General features: G+C 39.1%; 2 protein-coding genes across 2 annotated transcripts in view; both read right to left on the bottom strand.

Annotated features, from left to right (window-relative positions):
• NOC3L (NOC3 like DNA replication regulator) overlaps positions 1-19391 on the bottom strand; it is a 49323-nt gene that overhangs the window by 10355 nt on the left and 19577 nt on the right. The window contains exons 10-18 of the mRNA XM_036735870.1: positions 19209-19337; positions 17680-17811; positions 16742-16822; positions 16373-16473; positions 6213-6285; positions 6070-6133; positions 5915-5986; positions 3226-3407; positions 2881-3009 (exon numbers count right to left, since the gene is read on the bottom strand). Coding sequence (XP_036591765.1) covers positions 2881-3009; positions 3226-3407; positions 5915-5986; positions 6070-6133; positions 6213-6285; positions 16373-16473; positions 16742-16822; positions 17680-17811; positions 19209-19337 — 963 coding nt within the window. The remainder of the gene's footprint in view (positions 1-2880; positions 3010-3225; positions 3408-5914; positions 5987-6069; positions 6134-6212; positions 6286-16372; positions 16474-16741; positions 16823-17679; positions 17812-19208; positions 19338-19391) is intronic.
• Positions 1650-2650, bottom strand: LOC118828957 (heterogeneous nuclear ribonucleoprotein A1-like). Its single transcript, XM_036735871.1, has one exon. It carries the CDS (start codon positions 2620-2622, stop codon positions 1663-1665), a length of 960 nt encoding a protein of 319 aa, XP_036591766.1. The 5' UTR covers positions 2623-2650; the 3' UTR covers positions 1650-1662.

Raw genomic sequence — 19391 nt, 5'->3', positions numbered from 1 at the left:
ATGCCCAAAGGGCTATAGAAATGTTCATACCCTTTGACCCAGCAATACCACTTCTAGGGTTGTATCCCAAAGAAATCACACAAGCGGGAAAAGGACCCATATGTACAAAAATATTTATAGCAGCTCTTTTTGTGGTAGCTAAGAATTGGAAATCAAAGGGATGCCCATCAATTGGGGAATGGCTGAACAAGCTGTGGTATATGAAGGTGATGGAATACTATTGTGCCATAAGAAATGGGCATGATGCAGACTTCATAACAACCTGGAAAAACCTACACGACATAATGCTGAGTGAGCGGAGCAGAGCCAGGAGAACGTTATGCAAAGCCACAGATATATGGATTCCGTGAGGACCAACCCTGACATACTGCGCTTTTCTCAGCAACCTAAGGGACAAGGATAACTCCAGGGGACTCACGATGGAGAATGCTATCTTCATCCAGAGAAAGAACCACGAAGTTTGAATATAGATTGAGGCGCACTACATGCTCGCCTTTTTTGCTTCTTTTTTGTTTTTGTTTTTGGGTTTGTTTTTTTTTGGTTCTGTTTCTTCTTTCTCATGATTCATTCCATTGGTCATAATTCTTCTCCACGACTTGACTAGTGCATAAATTAATTCAATGCGAAGTTATACATGACAGTTATATGAGATTCCATGCCGTCTTGGGGAGGGAAAGGGGAGGGAGGGGAGAAAAACTGTAACTCAAAACTATGTAGAACCGTGTGTGGTAAACTAAAAATAAATAAATTAAAAAAAAAATCAACCTGCTCACCATTTTTTATAGCACAACAGTATTCTATCACAATCGTATACCACAATTTGTTCAGCCATGCCCCAAAAGCTGGACACCCCCTCAATTTCCAGTTCTTTGCCTCCAGAGAGAGAGCTGCTATAAATATTTGAGAACATACAGGTTCTTTTCCTTTTTCTCTGTGGCATGGCAGGGTTGGTGAGTTCTCTTTCAGAGTAAGGTGAATCCAAGCTTGACAATTTTCAGTTCTTTGTGAAGCCAAAACTGTTTCCTTGTGTGAATGTTTTTTAAGCCTTGAAGATTGACTGTAACACTACCCTCAAAACTTCAGTGACTATAAGAACACTTTATAGATAAAAGTTACAGTTAGATTCCCTTAGTATTTCAGGAATTAATTCTCCCTGTTTAAATTCCAAGCCAGATCTTCGTGTATCATATTCCACTCCGTTAGGAAGTGGTATAAAAAGATTCTAGAACCTCTACTACTTCACCTTTTTTCCTCCCACGTAACCTATTATTTCTCTTTACTGATAAAAGTGTGGCATTGTGGGAAAACTGCTGAATTTTTTTTTTAAAAGACACATTTATTCAGCGTCATGATCAGACTATTACATTTAGCAATCAACAGCACAGGTGCAAAAAAAAAATCTACATTAAAACCCCTTGTTGGAATGCTTTACACTTTCCACAGAACAGAAACTAAAATAACCTGTTATACAATTAGTCACAAATACAGTCCTGGTGTTTTTTTGCCCATACACAAAAAGTATTGTCTAAAACATGTCTTCTTGTAGAAGCTAGGCCCTGCCACCACTGTGCTTGGCTGAGTTCACAAATCTGTTGTAACCTGTAGCTTCCCTGTCATTTCTCTGGCTCTCCTCTCCTGCTAAACTTTGTTTCCTAACAGTAATTAAAATCTTCTGCCACTGCCGTAACTACTGCTACTACTGGAACCGCCATAGCCACCTTGCTTACGTGGTTTGGCAAAATATTGGCCCCCACCATAAGGGCCTGAGCTCCTGCCTCCAAAGTTTCCTCCCTTCATGGGACCAAAGTTTGAAGACTGATTGTTGTAGATGCCAAAATCATTGTAGCTTCCACCACCTCCAAAGTTGCTTCCATCATTTCCAAATCCATTGTAGCCATCTCCACTTCCACCATATCCTCCACCACCACGACTGCCACCAAAACCACCACGACCACTGAAGTTCCCACCACAGCCAAAGTTACAATTTCCACTGAAGCTACCTCCACGGCCACCACCAAGGTTTCCAGAACCACTTTGACCTCTTTGACTAGATGAAGCACTGGCCATTTCTTGCTTAGACAAAGCTTTCCTTACTTCACAGTTGTGGCCACTCACAGTATGGTAATTTTGAATGACAATCTTATCCACAGAATCATTGTCATCAAAAGTAACAAAAGCAAAGCCTCTCTTTTTGCCACTGCCTCGGTCAGTCATGATTTCAATCACTGCAATTTTTCCATACTGTTCAAAATAGTCTCTTAAGTGATGCTCCTCAGTGTCTTCCTTAATGCCACTCACAAAGATCTTTTTCACAGTTAAGTGGGCACCTAGCTTTTGAGAGTCCTCTCCGGAAGCAGCTCTCTTTGGTTCAACAACTCTGCCATCAACTTTGTGAGGTCTTGCGTTCATGGCTGCATCTACCTCTTCCACTGTGGCATAGGTAACAAAACCAAAGCCCCTGGAACGTTTGGTATTTGGATCCCTCATCACCACACAGTCTGTAAGAGTGCCCCATTGCTCAAAATGGCTCCTTAGGCTCTCATCCGTCGTCTCAAAACTCAGGCCTCCGACAAAGGGCTTTCGAAGCTGCTCGGGCTCCTTGGGGGACTCTGACTTGGACATGGCGAGAGCGGTAGCAGAAGCTTCAGCAATCCTTCTCCAACAGCCGAAAACTGCTGAGTTTGGTGTAGGAGAACCTAGGTTCCAATTCTGAGTCTGCTCTTACCATCTGAATGACCTTGGACCAGAGTTCCTCATCAATAAAAAAGAGGAGGAAAACTAGTCCCTAGGAGATCAACTTATTAACTACCACAGCAGAAAGTTATTCGGAGACCACAAGACTAAAAAACACTGTCCCCTGAAGGAGACAGAAAATCTCACCCGAAGTGCATGCAATTCCCAAAGTGCAGTGTTCTGAGCATTGCAGTACTCTGGTTCATCCAGTTCAGGAAGGAAAATTCCACTCCCCTGAGATTCATTGTCAAGCAGTAGATCTGTCTTTGGAAAGGTCTAAAATAGAGCCACAAAGAAAAGGTTTGTACCACAAGAAAACAAAGCAGCATTAAATCTTAGCCCATCCTTTAAGCTTCCTCTTAGCCCATCCTTTAAGCTTCCTCTGACTTATCTTCAAGATAATACAGCATGAAACCAAAAAGTGATGCTCCCACCATCCCTCCACACACAAAAGAACCAAAGGTTTTCTTTAAGTGCATTACCAACACTTACATGCATCAAAACTCTGTTAGTTGCAAGAATGCCAATACTTGAATTTGGCAGGACATGAAGAGACAGGGTACAAAGGCGTTTTATGAAAGCAAGGGCTCGCTGCTGAGAAACCTGCTTTCTGCGTTTGGTTAGCATAACGTCAAGACACTGAAGGACGATTTCCACATCCTCATTGGTAGCACCTAGTGCAGAGAGGAAAAAACATTCTAGGATGTGTTACTGTGCGTTATCCTCCCAAAACTTCAGGGAGGCTCCCCTCAGTTTGAAAGCTCAATGCACCCACATCGCTCTTCTACCAGTGACACAGAAACACAATGACAAGAAATGAGAAAGGAGAGTAAGCAGCATCTCTCTGACTAATTACAAGGGTTGCAATTTATTGGAGGTCTATTACAAAAATAGGGCAGCGAGGTGGTACAGTGGAAAGAGCACTGGGCCTAGAGTCAGGAAGATTCCTCTTCCTGAGTTCGAATCCAGCCTCAGACACTTAATAGCTGTGTGACCCTGGGCAAATCACTGGACCCTGTTTGCCTCAAGTTTCCTCCTCTGTAAAATGAGCTAGAGAAGGAAATAGCAAACCACTCCAGTATCTCTGTCAAGAAAACCCCAGTGGGGTCATGAAGAGTCAGATACGCGTGAAAGATGATTGAACAACATTACATGTAAGCATGTGACATTGATATGCCTAACTCACACGTGTGTTCTTACACCACTTATCTCCACAGCTTCCTCAGAATTCCCTCATAGGCCCCCTGCCCTCCTTCCATCACCACCTCTACCTCCAGCACCAGTCAGAGAAGTATTTTTCACTTTATGGCATATCTGTGAAGGTTTAAATTGAATGTAGCATATTTCTGGTGTGAAACAACATACAAAGCCCAGTGATTTACATAGACCTTAAAGCTAAATGTGCCATAAAAAATGAGAAGAGAAGCAGATCAGACATCTTTCACTGTTATGGATAAGATATGTATTCTTCTAAAAAGGTAGAAAAGAGGCAATTACAAAAGATAAAAAAGACTTGATTTCATAAAACTGAAAACCTCCTATATAAAATTAATTCATCTAGGAAGGGAAGTGGTTGAAAGAGATGAGTGGTCAGTGTATATAATTAACCAGTTTTCAACTGCCAACTGTGAACAAAAATATTAAAGAATATTCCAAATCACTAATAATAAAAGAGAAATACAAATCAAAATATTACTGAGTTCACCTTCCATACCCCAAATCAGCAAAGATAGGAATAGTCAATGTCAGAGGAGTTATGAGAAGACAGACACACAAAACATTGCTGAAGCCATGAATCAGTACAAACATTTTGAAAAGATTTTGGAATTATGGAAATAAAGTGACCAAAATGTCCATATCCTTTGATCCAGTGATTCCACTACTAGGCTTATATGCCAGAGGTCATTACTAAGAAAGAAGTCCCCAAATACATCATAATATTTATAGCAGTGCTTTTTGTAATAACAAAGAATTGGAAGCAAAGTAGATGCCCACTGATTGGGGAAAGGCTAATAAACAAACTGTGATACATGAATGTGATAGAATATCACTGTGATACACATACGTCCTAACATTACATCATCTCTCCAGTCTCCTTCTTCTTCCCAAGCAGTCATCTCAGATAAAAAAATAGCATTTTGACCAAAAAAAAAAAATCAGTATAATTGATGAATACATCAGAACAAATCTGAAAATATGCACAATGTTCAACACTCATGGGCCTCCCTCCACTCGTGCAAAGCAATGAGTTGGGAGTATCTTCTCAAATAGCTTCTATGTCGCCATACTTGTTCTTTATTTCCGACACTCATTTTTGATTTATGTGTGGGTAGGTGTGGCTGTTCTCTCCATTTACAATGTAGTCATTATGTATATTGTTTTCTTGGCTCCACTTACTCTGTTATACAGCAGCTTCTCAGTATTCATCACATTTCTTGTTTATTACAGCACAGAAATATTCCATTACATTCATGTACTATATAACCATTCCCTCATTGATGGGCATCTGCTTTCTTTCCAATTCTTTCCAATCACAAAAAGTGCTGTTATAAATATTTTGGTATATATGGGAACTTTCTTCTTAGATCTTTCTTAAAGGTAATTATACAACAGGCTTTTGATTTAAGGCAGTAGTTCCCAAACTTAATCTTACAACATCCATGTACTGTCTAGCTTTTGCTAAATTCCAAAATTACTGTCTTTTGTGCTTCTCACAATTAGAGTTAATATCACAAAACAATGTTATTTTTGCATGGCACTAAATTTTGCTAAGCCCAAACACTTTATTCTCACACTGAATTCTTCACTTCAGAGCAACTGAGTAGCTATTCTACTCTCCTGAAGACAGTGCAAAATGTTGGGTAAGTAGTATGACTGCGCTCTCCTATAATGACCTTCTGACCAAACGAGCTAATCATCCACAGCTAAACAGCAGAAAAGAAAAAATGTGGTTCTGATCTGCCTTGAAAGATCCTAATGACAAAAGTGTTCCTGTGGTATTTCAGTCTACTCAAAATGATGCTAGGTGACCGAAAGGGGAAACATCCTTTTTGACTATGGTCACTTCATCTCAGCCTATTAAAAACTGAAATGTTGTGACACACACAACTAATTTCAAAATCAAAGTTCAATATCAGTAAAAAGTATATCTGATTAAATATATGAATTATCATTAACATACCTGCATGTAATTTAAACAAGGTTTTGTAGAGATGTGTATAGAACTTCATAGGATCGATATTTAGAACATCACCTGTTTGAAACAGAAAACCACAAATGAAGTATGGGCCCATCTACATTGCAAGTCACTAACACTTTACTTAACAGATACCTTACCTTGGCCGGAAAGAATGTGGAAAGCAGTATGCACACAATGAAGGCACTCTCGATAGTTTAGTTCCTATAAGTAAAGATGGAGATTAGGAAACATGCCTGAAAATTTCACATCTGACAAATAATTCATCAACAAATTTACTCACACCAGATTCAATGAGAGTATGCAGAACGACTAATAAGTCATCAAAAAACTCCACATTTATAAGGTGTGCAAACCTAGAATGAAACAACAGATTAGATTCAAAGACAGATTATACTAAAAGCGTGACAAATAGCTCGGAATGAAGCTTAAAAGCATCTTGGTCTGAAAGACTTCTAATGTCATCAGCTTAAGGAAATCCTGATGTAAAAAGTCCATCTACCAGTGTAGATCAGTAACTTGTCTGTAATTTCTAATTTGAGCAAGTTGCCTAGGAAACTGAGCATGAAATATCCAGGGTCACATAGCTACTACTCTAAAAATGCTAATATGTAAAGTCCAAAATTTGTTAGGTGTCAAGCCAAACAAAAAAGTAAACAGCTTCTGAACTTACCTTTTGTACTGATATAATACAGGCATACCTGACCTAATGATGTTAACTAAATCTATGGAAGCATAACCTTAGATATCGGGACAACTGCAAAGAAAGTGTCTTATGCTGATAATGATGAGCTGATTCATACCATAAGAGCCATGGCTTTAATGCTAATAATATTAATAATAAAATAGGGGGGAGGTGTTGGCTTGACTCTCAATGCTGCTATTCTTTCTATTCAATCTGCAATATTACTGTATGGCCAAGGTTCATCCTAACCTCAATGCTGATAAGCCCCAAGGAAACAAACTGAAAATCAACCCTGGCCTTTTCTTCTCCTGTGGGTCCTATGTATGTGGCTGGAGGGTTGGCAGTTGGACAGGGAGCATAACCTAAACAAACAGCATTTGGACTAGGCGGGTCATCATGCAGCCAGAGAAGCTGTACTTTATGAGCTGGGAGACAGGAGGAAAAGGCATTGGATCCCAGGTCACTGGAACCTGAACACCATGGGATGGCCACCATGTGTATGTGTGCAATGTGGCTAATATAGAAATATGTCTTGAATGAAAAAAAAAAAGAACTGCAACCCACGAGGATGTGCACAAAGTGTACTGATGAACACCTTGGAACAATGGAGATAAGATAAGCCAAAAGAGGCAAAAGCAGAAGGAGGAAGGCTGTAAGGTTTATGGATCCTTGGAGAGCAACAAGGTGGCCAGAACACTTACTTACTCTCTAGCTGGGAAACTCTCCATCAATCACCTCTGCCCAGTCATGCATGGCCTGCACAGCTTTGGACTCAACAATACCAACAGGATCCACCACATTCAACATGTCTTTTGGGGAAGATTATGCAGGGATTATGAGTCCACTGGATAATTAATACCAACATCCTTGCTTCCCAAGCCTCCATGATTCTGCACTACTTTATAAAGGTAGTGCCTATTTGAAGGTAGTACATGAAGGTATATGAGTTGGTGTTGAGGTCAAATCAGCTCTTTGTGACAAGACAGGAAAGAGCAGCTTGAAGACCAGTGGCTTCCTGGTATCTTTGTCCTGTACTGAGTTTTCATCATATACAAGTATTAGAAGTCCTTTACCCACTTCCTCAGGGGATCTGAGTCATCACTGGAGGCAAGTTCACATCGCTGGATCCATGGATTCCTTAACCTACCACTCTGCCCCAGCCTTAACTCACTCAAAGGAAGCTCTCTCCTGGTGTATGACTCCCTAGTTGTGACCCACGCTCCCACCTCATTAATGCTGTCCGCAGATCATAAGACCAGCCAGTCTTGCCCTATCCCACCCCACCCCCGGTTGGTAAAGGTGAATACTGTGAAGGTAACAAAAAAAGGTAGCACAGTGAAACAGTGTTGGTCTTTATAACAAAACCACATGAATTCATAAAAGGTGAAGCGTCATAAATGGAACAGGCTCAAGTTTAACCTTTTCATCAAAAAAAAATTTACTAAGCACATACTCATCGATAATTTTTGTTTCTCCCTTCTTGGATTAATATATCAATGACCATTCACATGACACTACAATTTCCAAAGCCAAATGCCTTTTTATTCTCATACTGAATTCTTGAGTTCAGAACACTATAGGGAGAGAGGAAGCAAGGCACACAAGAGAGAGATGGCCTTGGAATCAGGAAGAGCTGGGTTCAAGTGCTGCCTCTGACATATCCAGGCTGTGGGACCCTGGTCAAGGTGCCTTCACTTTTGTATCCCTAGCAAGTCAAGACTTTAAGCTGCAGAGAAGGTACACTGGGAGAAGACATTCTCCCTGAAAGCTCCCTTAATTGGATGAAATTATAATCCCAGACACAAAAAATGAAAAAACAAAAAACAAAAACCTACAGAGAAATAATCTTGAGAGAACAAATGTTTATTTTCAAATGTTTAGAATGTGTTAATAACAAATGGCATCTATTTGTAAACGCAAAATTTCTATCTGAAAATATTAGCCATTACATGTATTTCAACATATCTACACTACTTTGCGCTTTACACTGAATCAGAATGACTATCCCCAACTAGTCTGAATTATGAATTTTTATAATATTGCATTTATAAAAGTTCGAAAACATCAGATACAATTCAAATATATCAAGCCTCACAAGAAAGCTGAAGCAGTCAGAACTCAACCGGTCTTGGGGTGGCGGGAGGGGGGGAAGCAGTAGGAGGGCCATCTAGAGATATGAGAAAAAGGAGGTAAGAATAACCTGAGGAAACAGGTGATGAGACGTACTCCTCCTTAGCAGGGAAGCATTCTGGATACCATATCAGCCCATCACTGCATTTGCTGGTTTTGTTACAAGGGAGGCAGCCTGGTATACACTGACTCTTAGATCCCTCCTTTCCACATTTAATACCAGTTGCAACCTAAGGCAAGTCACTTAAAATCCCTGCAACTCAGTTTCCTTATCAATAAAATGATGGGGATTGGACTCAATCATTGCTAAGGTCCCTCCAGCTCTAAAGCTATATTCTTTAACATTTAATCCACAGGACAACTCTTTACCCTCAAAACCATTTCTTTCTTATCAGGCTAAATCTCTCCAGGTTCCTTCAATCCTTGAACATGTTTACAAAGTCTTCTAAAGTGAGGTAATGTGACCAAGGGTGTGCTGATAGATATTTAAAAACCAGCTCGCCACAGGAAAAATGGATACAGAACACTTTAGGTTTAATCTGTATCATTAACATTTTCTCCATCATTTTGTTAAATCTAGATAATCAACAAAATGATAAATCAAGCCCTGATTTGGAGCCTTTTCCAATATTCTGAGGTATAAATGCTCACACTGAAAAATTTTTTTTGCTTTTTATTTTATTTAATGTATTTAGTTTTCAGCACTGATTTTCACAAGAGCTTGAATTACGAATTTTCTCCCCATTTCTACCCTCCTGGCCACTCCAAGATGGCATATATTCTGGTTGCCCCATTCCCCAGTCAGCCCCCCTCTTCTGTCACCCCACTCCCCTCCCATCCCCCTTTCCCTTCTTCTCTTGTAGGGCAAGATAAATTTCTACACCCCACTGCCTGTGTATCTTATTTCCTAGTTGCATGCAAAAACTATTTTTTTTGTTTTTGAACGTCTGTTTTCAAAACTTTGAGTTCCAAATCCTCTCCCCGCCGACCCTCCCTAAGAAGCAAGCAATTCAACATAGGCCACATGAGTATCATTATGTAAAACCCTTCTACAATACTCATGTTGTAAAAGATTAACTATGTTTTGCTCCTTCCTAGGCTATCCCCCTTTATTGAATTTTCTCCCTTGACCCTGTCCCTTTTTGAAAGTGTTTGTTTTTGATTACCTCCTCCCCCTGTCTGCCCTCCCTTCTATCATGCCCCCTTTTTTATCTCCTTCCTCCTTCTTTCCTGTGGGGTAAGATACCCAGTTAAGTGTGTATGGTATTCCCTCCTCAGGTCAAATCCGATGAGAGCAAGATTTACTCATTCCTCCTCACCTGCCCCTCTTCCCTTCCTACAGAACCGCTTTTTCTTGCGACTTTTATGCGAGATAATTTACCCCATTCTATCTCTCCCTTTCTCTCTCTCTCAATATATTCCTCCCTTATCCCTTAATTTGATTTTATTTTTTTAGATATCATCCCTTCATATTCAACTCACCCTGTGCCCTCTGTCTATATGTCTATATATACATACCTACATATATACATACATAGACACACACATATGTGTATGTGTGTGTATATATACATAGATATATATGCATATTCCTTTCAGCTACTATGATACTGAGGTCTCATGAATCATACACATCATCTTTCCATGTAGGAATGTAAACAAAACAGTTCGACTTTAGTAAGTCCCTTATGATCTCTCTTTCTTGTTTACCTTTTCATGCTTTTCTTGATTCTTGTGTTTGAAAGTCAAATTTTCTATTCAGCTCTGGTCTTTTCACTGAGAAAGCTTGAAAGTCCTCTATTTTATTGAAAATCCATATTTTGCCTTGGAGCATGATACTCAGATTTGCTGGGTAGGTGATTCTTGGTTTTAATCCTAGCTCCATTGACCTCCGGAATATCGTATTCCAAGCCCTTTGGTCCCTCAATGTGGAAGCTGCTAGATCCTACGTTATCCTGATTGTTTTTCCACAATTACTCAAATTGTTTCTTTCTGGCTGCTTGCAGTATTTTCTCCTTGACCTGGGAGCTCTGGAATTTGGTGACAATATTCCTAGGAGTTTTCTTTTTCGGATCTTTTTGAGGAGGTGATCTGTGGATTCTTTCAATTTCTATTTTACCCTCTGGCTCTAGAATATCAGGGCAGTTCTCCTTGATAATTTCTTGAAAGATGGTATCTAGGCTTTTTTGATCAGGGCTTTCAGGTAGTCCAATAATTTTTAAATTATCTCTCCTGGATCTATTTTCCAGGTCAGTGGCTTTTCCAATGAGATATTTCACATTGTCTTCCACTTTTTCATTCCTTTGGTTCTGTTTGATAATATCTTGATTTCTCATAAAGTCACTAGGTTCCACTTGCTCCAATCTAATTTTTAAGTTAGTATTTTCTTCAGTGGTCTTTTGGACCTTTTCCATTTGGCTAATTTTGTCTTTCAAAGCATTCTTCTCCTCATTGGCTTTTTGGAGCTCTTTTGCCATTTGAGTTACTCTATTTTTTAAAAGGTTGTTTTCTTCAATATTTTTTTTCAGTATTTTTTTGGGTCTCCTTTAGCAATTCATTGACTTGTTTTTCATGGTTTTCTCCCATCATTCTCATTTCTCATCCCAATTTTTCCTCTAGTTCTCTAACCTGCTTTTCCAAATCCTTTTTGAGTTCTTCCATGGCCTGAGACCAGTTCATGTTTTTCTGGGAGGCTTTTGAAGTAGGCTCTTTGATTTTGTTGACTTCTTCTGGCTGTATGTTTTGTTCTTCTTTGTCACCAAAGAAAGATTCCAAAGTCTGAGACTGAATCTGAGTGGGCTTTAGCTGCCTGGCCATGTTCCCAGCCAACTTACTTGACCCTTGAGTTTTTTTCTTGGGGTATGACTGCTTGTAGAGCAAAGAGTACTTTGTTCCAAGCTTGAGGGGCTGCACCGTTGATTTCAGAGCTATTTCTATACAGCCAGCTCTGCTACACCAACACTCCTCCTTTCCCAAGAACCACCAACCTGGACCTGACACAAATCTTAAGCAGGCTCTAGCACTCCTGCTCTGATCCACCACTTAATTCCTCCCACCAGGTGGGCCTGGGGCCAGAAGCAACTGCAGCTGTGGTTCTGTAGCTGCACACCCCCCCCCCCCATCCCCAGGGTGCTGGCCGTTTTCACTCTGTTCCAGCAGCTTTTCCCACTAACTTTGTTGTCTTTGGTGTTTGTGGGTTGAGAAGTCTGGTAACTGCCACAGCTCACTGATTCACGGCTCTAGGGCCTGTTCTGCCTGGCTCCTGGTCTGGTTGGTCCATGTGGCCCACACTAAGCTCCACTCCCCTCCGCTCCGTGTGCAATGGACCCCATCCAGCGACCATCCAGGCTGTCCTGGGCTGGATCCCTGCTTCCCTCTGCTATTTTATGGGTTCTGCAGTTATAGAATTTGTTCTGAGCCATTTTTTATAGATTTTTGAAGGGACCTAGCGGGGAGCTCATGCAAGTCCCTGCTTTCCAGCTGTCATCTTGGCTCCGCCCCTCACACTGAAAATTTAACACCTGTCTCGGAGACAGTTTAACCTGGCTCCAGAACATCCCTGAGTACGACATTACCAAGTACTTCACACATATTTGAGGAAGACAAGAAATCAAAGCAAAGGGAGTTACTCAGAGGAGTGTAGAATACATTTGTGGAACAGTCCTAGCACACCTTAACAAGTGTCATCAAGCACATCATCTTCAGAATATACATATTCTACAGTGACATATGCCAGAGACCCAACAAAATCAACACATGAAATCACAAGTCATCACAAAATTACTGTCCCTATAATCAATAAACTATTCTAAAATGCAAGAAATATCTTATATTGCATAGATCAGGAGAATTCCCCTCCTAATTATCATCACCACCACCACCATCTATCAACCCCTGAATATGTTGCTATCAAATCTCCCCTTAAGGCTGACAATTAAGCCAGTTTTAAACCTCCCACTGCTGATACGGATAATAGGATTACCAAGCTCAGGTTCTAATTACTGGTGCCACAAAGGAACAGAGAAGCAACATATTAGCAAGGGATCTAGAAGCTAGTCACAAGTGCTTATCTTGGGTCTAAACTAGGGCAGTAGTTGTATGAGTAATAAAAAGGGAATGGATGTAAGAGATACTGTAGAGATAGAAATATCAAAATTTGGCAAACTGACTGGATGTATGGGGTAAGGGATGCAGAGGAGCAGAGAATAATGCCAATGTTATGAACCTGGGAGACTGGAAAGAATGATAGGGCTCTCAACAAAAATAGGGAACTTCAGCATAAGGGAGGGTTTAGGGGAAAGATAATAAGCTGTTTTAAATATGTTGAGTTTAAGATGCCAATGGAACACCCAATCTGAAATGTTTAATAACTCAGGAGAGGATCTACGGCTGGATATACAGATCTTAGAGTCAACTGCATAAAAATGATATTTAAAACCAAAGAAGCTAATAAGATCAACAAGTAAGAAATTATACAGAAAGAAGAGAGGCATATATATACGAATGAAGAGTCAACAATGGAGACAGACAAGAAAGTCAGTAAAGTAGGAGAACCAGGACCTAGCTGTGCTCCAAAAACACAGATAATACAAGACAGTCAAATGTTACAGATGGGTCAAAAAGGATGAGGACTGAGAAAAGACCATCAGACTGGCACAGACCAGATAATTTCCATTACACAAAATTGAAAAGGATTCATACAAACAAAATTAATGCAACTAGGGAAAGAAGGGAAACAGGTGATTGGAGAAAAAACATCTTTGAATCATGTATCTCTGGTAAGTGGCTGACAACTAAGTTATATAGGCAACACAAATATGTAAGACCAAAAACTATTAGTGCACTGTCCAAGGTATAAACAAACAGTTCTCAAAATGACAGTAAACCATTAAACATCAAATGAAAGAAAGCCTCCAAATCACTACTGAAACAAACACCAATCAAAATAACTGAGGTTTCACCTCACAGCTAGCATACTGGCAAAGATGATATAGTTAGAAAGAAGAGTAGTCAGTTCTGGAGATTAGAAAAATATGTGCACACTAATGTGCTGCTGATGGAGCTGTGAATCGGTCCAACCATTCCAAAAAACAAATTGGAATTATACAAACATGGTAACTAAAATATCTATACTCTTTGACCCAGAATGTTCTACTGCTAGGAATATTCCCTAAAAAAGTCAATAGCAAAAACAAAGCCCTACTACATATGCCAAAATATTTATAGCAGCAATTTTTTTTTAGTAGCAAAGAACTGGAAAAAAAAAAGTAGATGCCCATCAAACAGAGAGTAGTTGAACATTAATATTAATTTAATGGATTATTATTACTGTGCTATAAAAACAGTGAAGATAACGAATATAAAGACATTTGGGAAGGCTTATATAAAGTAATGCACTGTAAGAAATGACAAATATGAGGAATATAGAGCAGCATGGAAAGATCTACCAGAAGTAAGGCAGGGTGAAATAAGTGGAGCCAAGAATAAGTATACACAATGACTAAAACAATGTAAATGGAAAGAAAAACCATACACACAAAAAAGCTTCAGTGAATATTTCAAAATTACAAAGAGCAAGCCTGATTCTAAAAGAAGGGAACTGAGAAGACATCTAAACTTTTTCCCTTGGAAGAGATGAGGTTTCCACAGGGGTGGTACATTGTACGTATTTTCAGAATTTTTTGATGTATTGATCAGTTTTGCTGATTTTTTCTAATGTCTTTTAAAAAAGTATTTGTTATATAGGATGGCTCTCTGTGATGAGGCTGGGGAGATACAGGGAGGGAAATTATGCTGATGGTTAAAAAATGAAATCAAACTTATTTTGAAAAATATAAAGTGATGCTAAGTAAACAAAACCAAATTTATACAATGACTATAACTTTATAAACAGAAAGAACAATAATCAAAACAATGCTGTGAAATTATACTGACCAAGTTTGGTCCCAAAGAAGAGGAATTAAGAAAACTATGGATGTGAAACTCTTCATAAAATGTCAGACTTTTTCAATCTGTTGATTAGTTTTGCTCAACTGACTTTTTTCATTCTTTGTTACGGGGGAACTGATGTCTGGGAAAGAAAAGAAGGAGGCTCATAGAACTAGAAAGCATATCGTAAAAAGTTACAAGTTTTCAACTGACGGAGTAGGGAGGCTAATGATGTCACAGATAAATCTGAACATCCCCTTTCTCCCAAGTTCCACGTCACCAATTACCTACTATGGGACATTTAAAACTCAATCTGGCCAAAATTGAACTTATTTACCTTTCACTCCCAAACTTTCCTCTCTTCCAAATTTCTCCTATTTCTCGTAAACTCAGCATTGGTCACAACCTCTCACTCCCCTACGTTCCACAAATCCAACGGGTTGCGAAATCTTTTTCATTCTCTCTCTCCATCTGTCTCACACTGACCCCTTTGGTTCACTTAGAAAGCTACTGCCTTAGCTCAAGTCCTGAATTATTGTAACAGCCTTCTAAATCAGGGCCTGGGGTCTGCTTTTTGTAAGGCCCACAAAGCTAATAATGGTTTACATTTTTAAATAAAATAAAAACTTATTTTAAAATGTAAAAACAATTCTTGGCTCCTGGATAAACCAAAGAACACAGTCTGCTGGCCCCTGTTCTAAATGGTCTCCCTTCCTGAGGTCTCTCCCACTCCAGTCCATCCTAACACTGCTACTAATGTGTAGATCTAACCACATCACTCTCAAACTCAATCAACTGCAAGAGCTCCCTATTACCTACAGGATAAAATACAAACGCTTTGGTGGCTTTTAAAGCCTTAAACCAGTGATGTCAAACTCAAATAGAAACAGGGGTCACTAATCTCTAGGCTAAGGATCCCTGTGGCCACATACAGATCTAGTTTTAAAATGTGGTATCTATGTCTTGTATTTTTATTCACTTTGGTAAGTATTTCCCCCAACTATGCTTTAATCTGGTTCCAATGCATCTGGTCCTGTGGGGACCATGTTTGACATCTCTGCCCTACAAAATTTGACCCCAACCTATCTTTTTGGTCTTACTGGACATTATTCCTGCTCCTGGCCTCTCCTTTCCTCACACAGAACATTCCAGATCTCCATCTTCCAGCACACCTTTGCACTACCACCCCTCATGCCAAGAATGTATTCCTTCTTTAAGTCCAGCTTTTCCTTCAAGACATAGCTCAAGCACCATCTTCTACATGAAACTCTTCTTGATCTCCCTCCCAAGTTACCTTGTATTTCCTTAATATTTATTCCCTTTATACTTAATCTATAAAAATTTACTTATGTACTTGTCAGTCAATAAGCACTTATTAAGAGCCTGCTATGTGCCAGGCACTATGCTAAGCATTGGGGATATGAAGAGAGGAAAAAGACAACCCCTCCTCCAACTCTAAGAAGGAGACAACATGCGAACAACTATGGACAAACTATGTCTTTCCTCATTAGGTTAGTGTCTATCAAGCAGAGAATAGTTCATTTATTGTATTTTATCTCCGGTGCTTACCACAATGCCTAATAAAAGCTTGCTGATCTGTTAGGTTTTTAATGAATCTTTCAGAACCTAAAGCTCACCACATTATACAAATTTTTGTACTTTATAAACAAATAAAACTGTTCAAACTACAGAGACCTTACTTGGCAAGACCTTCTAGCACTGCTGGCAGAAGAGGTGACCTCTGGGCTTTCTTCAGTATTCTAAAGTAGGTTACAAACACCATGTTCAGCGTCTCAGTGTGCTGTGGGAAGAAGTACCCCCCCAAAAAGTCAGCAAAACTTCATTTTCTTCTGAGTTTCTGAGACTACACACTGAAAACTTATTTTTTCTTTCTTTAAAATAATATTCTCATCTTTGACAAAGTGGAATGAAATTAGACACCATTAATCCACACAGAGTTCATATTGGCCACAAGCTAGACTTGGAAGTTTCACATAAAAAGAAACTCCACCATTGTAATGGACTTTTAACTACCATCACACACCAAAATGGAGGGTCCCACTGCTCACCAGTTTCATCTTTTTTTCAGTACTCTCTGAAGCCTCTGCTTCCCGAAGTTCTCGTTCTAGTTTCTCCTCTGCTTTCTTCCACTGGAAATGGAGGGAAATAAAATATAACACATCAACAAAATAATTTCTAATTAAAAGTTGCCTCTTTTAATATAGGACCAATAAGTCAGGGAACTTCCACTGGCTTACAACAATTCCTGGGTTTAAATGATCAATCAGCAAACACTGATTAAGCACCTATTATGGGCCAGAACAGTGCTAAGTACCAGAGACCATTCTCTGGCTCTTGCCCTCTGAAAGCATAACTTCTAACATGGGAGAGAAGAGGCTCCTACATAGACATAGACAGGATACAGACAAAGTAGATACAAGGTTACCTTATAAGGGAAGGCATGGGCAGAACCAGGAAAGGGGACTATGGGAAAGACAGACTGGAGTGGGGAGAGACTTGAGACACGGAAACAAATTAGAATAGTCCAGTTATGAGACAATGAGAGCCTGAGTTCAGAATGGTGGTTGTGTAAGTGAAAATAAGAGGAGATTACGTGTGTGTGTGTGTGTGTGTGTGTGTGTACACACATACACATAAATTATATATACATATACACACATATAGTCATGTACATAAATATATACATGTCTGTCTATATACACACACCCACAGCCATATGCATCCATGGTATTCCCAGCTAAACTGTTAGCTCCTTGAAAGCAAGGGCCATGTTCACTGGTCTTCCCATTTCTGACCCCCCCAGCAGGTTCTGGACCAAAGAAGGCTTTCAACCAAAGCTTCCTTACTGACTGCCTAACAGTGAGACCTGCAAGTTAATCTAATAAAGCACCTGCCTGTAAGAACTTAAATTAAGATTCTTCAAATCTGAGATTTTTCTGTAGTTCTACAAGTCAAATACAACTAATAAAAGAAAAAGAAATCACACCTTCCTTTGCATTCTTGAAAGAGATTTTCTCTTCTCCTTGTAAGACATGAACTTTTTGGGTGCATTAATGTCTTCTGTGTCTTTCTTCACTTCTATTTCTTTGATTCTTAGATACAGGAATGATTTTAACAACTAATGATTAAAAAAACAACACGTTACAGAAAATCTGACATAGCAAAAGAAATACTGTACCAAGAATTATTTTAAACATTCTTCCCTAACACACTGTCACTTTCATCTTTAATTTGAAACTTTTTCTCACTTCCTACAACAGTCTTTTTTGTGAAATGTCAGGTAAAACGGCGTAGGGATGAGAGAATGAGAGTGATTAGATGATTTGAATGGTACTAGACTGGAAAAAGTTACTTGAGGGGGCCTCATTTTAAAAAAAACTATTTACAAGACGCCAAACACTGCTTATCAACACTTCCCTGCCTTACTTTTATTCCTACATGTTCTGAATAAAAATGTTCTTGGAAACTTAGGCCACCATTGTCAAATTAAGGGTAATGTTTGTTTTATAAATGAGTCACCAGAAGTAACAATTACACCGATACTTCATATCTAAGTACTGCAAAAGTAATTTGGAGTCCAAAATCTAAAAACCCAAATGGTTTAAAGCCCTCTTCTTTCTTTTGGAAAACCACACAAAGCAAAAGGCAACAACGCCAGGAACAAACAGTCATGAACCTCAGTAGCTATTCCAAAATACAAACGTCTAAATACATAAAGAGGACTTCTGATTAAAGGAATATCTAATTAGACTTCTCAAAGAGAAGATCTAAAAACATAAACCCTGCCCCTCAACTCACTGTGAAACAACAGATACAAAGAACTCGGCAGACTTTAAAGTGTTATATAATTGTGACTTATCAGCAAGTCAGAGATCCATTATCTACGAATTATTTTAAATGTTCAGAGGAAAAAACAATAAATGATAATGTTAAACCCAGGAAGTATCGGATTATAGAATTTAGAGCCAGAAAGGACCTTCAAGGTCATTTAGCCCAACCCCCTCATATTCTGGAGATAAGGAAATTGAAGCTCAAACAGGTGCTACAATGACACATGGGAAGAGCTGGAATTCAAAGCTAGTTCCTCTTTAAATTCAGTGTTCTTATTTACAATTGTGTTACAATGCCTTCTCCTGACTGCTTACCACTACTATAATTCCCTTATTAAAAAGGTCTAGATTTATGTTCATGTCTAGTTCAAAATAAAACCTCTCAAATTCATACAGTAAAGACTTGGAGTTCTCTCTCAATAGATTTGTAAAAGGCAGTACGGGATAGTAAAGAGACAGCTTCTCGGCACCACAGGGCAGCCAAAAGGTAGTACTGCATCAGTGTCAAAGAGTTTCCTATAACCATGAAATACAAATCCAGAAACCTAAGCCCCAAAAAGTTTAAGTACAATTGCAATGGCCTGTAATTTATCAGGAAAAATGGAATAGGAGGGTTATTGCAATGATAAAATATGCTTTTGTATCCAGAACATGAATCAGAATAAGAAAGAAAACAAATCTTTACCTCTGGCCTAACAACATAATTTTGGCTCTTCACAAAACCAGATATCACTTTAATGACACCAAGAGAGGTGTGGCCTAGTTTATCTTGTTTAAAGAGCTTCTGTACTGCCTCACAACACATTTCAGAAATCTGAAACACAAAGCATAGTACACCAGATTACATGCAATTAAATTTGAAGGGAAT

This window comes from Trichosurus vulpecula, chromosome 8 (assembly GCF_011100635.1).
Source record: "Trichosurus vulpecula isolate mTriVul1 chromosome 8, mTriVul1.pri, whole genome shotgun sequence".
Taxonomy (NCBI): domain Eukaryota; kingdom Metazoa; phylum Chordata; class Mammalia; order Diprotodontia; family Phalangeridae; genus Trichosurus; species Trichosurus vulpecula.
Note: the sequence above shows the minus strand (reverse complement) of the source record. Positions and strands in the feature narration are given on the sequence as shown.

Coding starts and splice junctions, on each gene's coding strand:
- LOC118828957 (XM_036735871.1), bottom strand. CDS start 2,622: ATGTCCAAGTCAGAGTCCCCCAAGGAGCCCGAGCAGCTTCGAAAGCCC.